Raw genomic sequence first — 5,425 nt, forward strand, 5'->3', positions numbered from 1 at the left:
GGAGAGTGATTAATATTTATTATTCCAAATACTGCCCTGAAAAGTTTATCTGTCATTTTATTTAACCCCTTAGCCAGTTTCTATAAAGAAAATATATTTCTTTCAGATGTGGAAACTGAGACTCTCATTAAATAACTTCAGTTCAGTTCAGTCGCTCAGTCGTGTCCGACTCTTTGTGACCCCCGTGAATCACAGCATCCCAGGCCTCCCTGTCCATCACCAACTCCCGGAGTTCACTCAAACTCATGTCCATCGAGTTGGTGATGCCATCCAGCCATCTCATTCTCTGTCGTCCCCTTCTCCTCCTGCCCGCAATCCCTCCCAGCATCAGAGTCTTTTCCAGTGAGTCAACTCTTCGCATGAGGTGGTCAAAGTATTGGAGTTTCAGCTTTAGCATCAGTCCTTCCAATGAACACCCAGGATTGATCTCCTCTAGAATGGACTGGTTGGATCACCTTGCAGTCCAAGGGACTCTCAAGAGTCTTCTCCAACACCACAGTTCAAAAGCATCAATTCTTCGGTGATCAGCTTTCTTCACAGTCCAACTCTCATATCCATACATGACCACGGGAAAAACCATAGCCTGTGACCTTGGACTCAAGGCCAAATCTCAAAGAAATAGAAGTTCTCAAATTTGATTGTTTGATTTGACTCTGAGTATCTTCCCACCTAGATTACACTGAATCTTGGAAAGGCAGGTGGCACATGTCTTTGGATGGCTTTAAGATATCTCACTTATGTTTTTTCCAGCACCAACTAGTAAACTTTCCAGAGATAAGATCATTCAGTCAGCGCTTGGTATTGTAATCTGTACATGAGAATGTCCATCACATTGACTTGGACAACTGAATTGAGACCTTGATCACTAAGAGGGCAAGCAAAAACTTCATGCCTCTCTCTGGTGTGTTTTCTTTAGGTGTATGGAGAAGACACCATGGATTCAGGGAACCTCACGTGTGTATCAGAATTTGTCTTCCTAGGGTTCTCACAGAATCAGGAACTCCAGCTTTTCTTGTTTCTGGTGTTCCTGTTTGTCTATACAACCACTGTCATGGGAAACCTCCTCATCATAGTGACAGTGACCTCTGATTCCAGGCTCCACACACCCATGTATTTCCTGCTGAGAAACCTGGCAGTCATAGATGTCTGCTTCTCCTCAGTCACTGCCCCAAAGATGCTGGTGGACTTCCTCGCTGAGAAGAAGACCATCTCCTACCAGGGCTGCATGACCCAGATCTTCTTCTTCCACTTTCTGGGAGGTGGGACTCTCCTGTTCCTCTCAGTGATGGCCTATGACCGCTACATAGCCATCTCCCGGCCCCTCCATTACATCACCATCATGAACACTCGAGTGTGTGTGGGGCTGGTGGTGGCTGCCTGGGTAGGGGGCTTTGTCCACTCCATTGTCCAGCTGATTCTGATGATCCCATTACCTTTCTGTGGACCCAACATCCTAGATAATTTCTACTGTGACATTCCACAAGTGCTGAGGCTTGCCTGCACAGACACCTCCCTCCTGGAGTTCCTTATGATCTCCAACAGTGGAACGCTGGTCCTCATCTGGTTCTTTCTCCTCCTGATCTCTTACACTGTCATTCTGGTGATGCTGAAGTCCCACTCTGGGCATGCAAGGAGGAAGGCAGCTTCCACCTGCACCATCCACATCATTGTGGTGTCTATGGTCTTCATTCCCTGTATCTATATCTATGCCAGGCCCTTCACCTCTTTCCCCATGGACAAGGCTGTGTCCATCAGCCAAACAGTTATCACCCCCATGCTCAACCCAGTGATCTACACCCTGAGGAACCAGGAGATGCAGGCAGCAGTGAAGAGATTAGGCAAGAACCTGGCGATTTCCAGTAGGGAATGAACTTAAAATAGGTTGATTTTAAATGACAAAATCTCATTGAACCTTCGTTTTCCATGTGAGAAGTGGAAAATATGGACTGTGACAGTTGAAATTAAACTAATATTTCTACAGACATTTTCTTGTGTCAGTTATTTTGTTAGTTACTTTCAGACTTCTCCCTTATTCTTACGACACTGACAGAAGGTATGGTAGCATTTTACAGTTTTACAAATGAGAAACCTCAGAGAGAAAAGACTTGCTCAATGATGAACAGCAAGTGAGGGCCAGAGCTTGGCCAGGAGATCGTTCCTCTGACCCCAGGTTTTGAGGCAGGAGATATGGGTGGGATTTGAAACTCAGAGTATCTCGCCATCACAAGGGAAAACTTAGAGAGTTCCTCTTCTATGGGTGAATATCTCTGACAAATGGTCAACACTTTTATGTCAAATCTGGAGCGATTACATTTGTTCTCCTCCCCGTTCTCTGCTTCGTTCCCCACTGTGGTATTTCAGAAGTGATATCATTTGTTAAGTTTCTAAATATTTTCCATCATCAAAGTACATATTTACCTATACTTTGGATTGGGTCTTTCTTGACCAAATTCTTCTTGGATATGCTGCAGGATATTCTACTTTAGTGACCAAATCTTTATATACTTTGGATGATATGGCTATGAGGACAGTGTTGTGGGTGGTTGGGGAACCCAGGCTAGAGAGGCCAGGGACCTTGTCCTGCTTCCTGAGGGAGTCCAGTAGTTTCTCCCAAGGATATACTCTTGTCTTTTAGGGTCACTCTCCTTGTTGTATAGGTGATGTGTGGGCCTTGGGTGGGAAACTGATCCTGCAGATAAAGAATCTCTAAGAAAACGGATGACCTGCAGGCTCTTTCCCATTCTGGGCTGAAGGAAAGTGTGAAAATAGGATTTTCTCACCTGCATACAGAGCAGCTGTAAGAAACATCCAGAAACTTGTTGGAGGATGTTGAGAATAAACAAGTGATATGGACTCCATGCTAATCAGTCTAAAGTCTGAGGATAACCTAAAGTGTAATGCAGAGGATACAAGGCATTCAAAACAGATTCCTCAAGTGGCAAGTGAAAACCAGGCTTTAACCACCAAGTAACACTTGGTCTTGTGATTTGGAAGGAAGATGCTGAGAGCAAAGTGTAAAGTGATATACCCCACAGTTTTCCACATCGTCACATTGAACAAGGGCACATAATTATCTCCTAATACATTGGGATAGCAATATATTTGAGCAAGTGCTAAATCAGTGTTGCTACTATAGGTGCTGGGACTACTAAATTATTGAATATATAATCTAGTTAAGAGAAATAACAGGAAAAATATGATAAAGGCTGTAACAAAGGTGCTTGCAAAATGTTATTGGAAAGCAGAAAAATGAATTAATTCTTCATGTGATTAATGGAGAAGAAGTTACAGAAAAAAAGTGATACTTGATGACCCAAGGTTGAGAAGGTAGTAGAAGGTATTTTAGGAAAGAGAATGCATTCCCAAAGTTACAGAAATAACCAAGCATAGGGCATATGTGAGACCCCATGAATTACTGACTGGCAATCACTTCCTGGGTAACAGGGATACTGATGAGAAAGGTAGATGGAGCCTACATTTTGATCTTGGTGTGACATACTGAGAGTTACATGTACATGTTTTTTTCTTTTTTTTAATTGGAGGCTAATTATTTTGCAATATTATATTGGTTGGTTTTGCCATACACTGACATGAATCCGCCCCGGGTGCACATGAGTTCCCCCTCCCGAATCCCGCTCCCACCTCCCTCCTCCCGTACCTCCCTCCTCCCCTTATCCTCCCTCTGGGTCATCCCCGCATACCAGCCCCGAGCATCCTGTAACATGTATCAACCCTGAACTGGCGATTCGTTTCACATATGATAATATACATGTTTCAATGCCATTCTCCCAAACCATCCTACCCTCACCCTCTCCCACAGAGTCCCAAAGACTGTTCTATACATCTGTGTCTCTTTTGCTGTCTCGTATACAGGGTTATCATTTCCATCTTTCTAAATTCCACATATATGCATTAGTATATTGTATTGGTGTTTTTCTTTCTGGCTTACTTCACTCTGTATAATAGGCTCTAGCTTCATCCACTTCATTAGAACTGGTTCAAATGCATTCTTTTTAATGGCTGAGTAATACTCCATTGTGTATATGTACCAAAGCTTTCTTATCCACTCATCCGCAGAAGGACATCTAGGTTGCTTCCATGTCCTGGCTATTGTAAACAGTGCTGCAATGAACATTGGAGTACATGTGTCTCTTTCAATTCTGGTTTCCTCGGTGTGTATGCCCAGGAGTGCGATTGCAGGATCATATGGCAGTTCTATTTCCAGTTTTTTGAGGAATCTCCACACTGTTCTTCATAGTGGCTGTACTAGTTTGCATTCCCACCAACAGTGTAAGAGGGTTCCCTTCTCTCCACACCCTCTCCAGCATTTATTGCATGTAGACTTTTGGATAGCAGCCATTCTGACAGGTGTGAAATGGTATCTCATTGTGGTTTTGATTTGCATTTCTCTGATTATGAGGGATGTTGAGCATTTTTTCATGTGTTTGTTAGCCATCTTTATGTCTTCTTTGGAGAAATGTCTGTTTAGATCTTTGGCCCATTTTTTGATTGGGTCACTTATTTTTCTGGAATTGAGCTGCAGGAGCTGCTTGTATGTTTTGGAGATTAATCCTTTATCAGTTGTTTCTTTTGCTATTATTTTCTCCCATTCTGAAGGGTGTCTTTTCACCTTCCTTATAGTTTCCTTTGCTGTGCAGAAGCTTTTGATTTTAATTAGGTCCCATTTGTTTATTTTTGCTTTTATTTCCAATATTCTGGGAGGTGGGTCTTGGAGGATCCTGCTGTGATTTATGTCAGAGAGTGTTTTGTCTACGTTCTCCTCTAGGAGTTTTATAGATTCTGGTCTTACATTTAGCTCTCTAATCCATTTTGAGTTTATTTTGGTGTATGGTGTTAGGAAGTGTTCTAGTTTCATTCTTTTACAAGTGGCTGACCAGTTTTCCCAGCACCACTTGTTAAAGAGACTGTCTTTTCTCCATTTTATATTCTTGCCTCCTTTGTCAAAGATAAGGTGTCCATAGGCGCGTGGATTTATCTCTGGGCTTTCTATTTTGTTCCATTGATCTATATTTCTGTCTTTATGCCAGTACCATACTGTCTTGATGACTGTGGCTTTGTAGTAGAGCCTGAAGTCCGGCAGGTTGATTCCCCCAGTTCCACTCTTCATCAAGATTGCTTTGGCTACTCGAGGTTTTTTGTATTTCCATACAAATTGTGAGATTATTTGTTCTAGTTCTGTGAAAAATATCGTTGGTAGCCTCATTTTTACAATATTTATTCTTCCAATCCACAAACACGGTATATTTCTCCATCTATTAGTGTCCTCTTTGATTACTTTCACTAGTGTTTTATAGTTTGCTATGTACAAGTCTTTTGTTTCCTTGGGTAGATATATTATTAAGTATTTAATTCTTTTCGTTGCAACAGTGAATGGAACAGTTTCCTTAATTTCTCTATTTTCTCA

General features: G+C 42.1%; 1 protein-coding gene across 1 annotated transcript; it reads left to right on the forward strand.

Moving 5' to 3' along the window:
- Nucleotides 1–934: 934 nt before the first annotated feature.
- Nucleotides 935–1,870, forward strand: LOC129536575 (olfactory receptor 4D1-like). The gene has a single exon (XM_055395583.2). It carries the CDS (start codon nucleotides 935–937, stop codon nucleotides 1,868–1,870), a length of 936 nt encoding a protein of 311 aa, XP_055251558.2.
- The last annotated feature ends 3,555 nt before the right edge of the window (nucleotides 1,871–5,425 follow it).

Source organism: Moschus berezovskii, chromosome 20 (genome assembly GCF_049115385.1).
Source record: "Moschus berezovskii isolate FMDL1 chromosome 20, NW_MosBer_1.0, whole genome shotgun sequence".
Classification (NCBI taxonomy): domain Eukaryota; kingdom Metazoa; phylum Chordata; class Mammalia; order Artiodactyla; family Moschidae; genus Moschus; species Moschus berezovskii.

What these genes read in the sequence shown, in the direction of transcription:
- LOC129536575 (XM_055395583.2), top strand. Translation starts at nt 935, where the DNA reads ATGGATTCAGGGAACCTCACGTGTGTATCAGAATTTGTCTTCCTAGGG.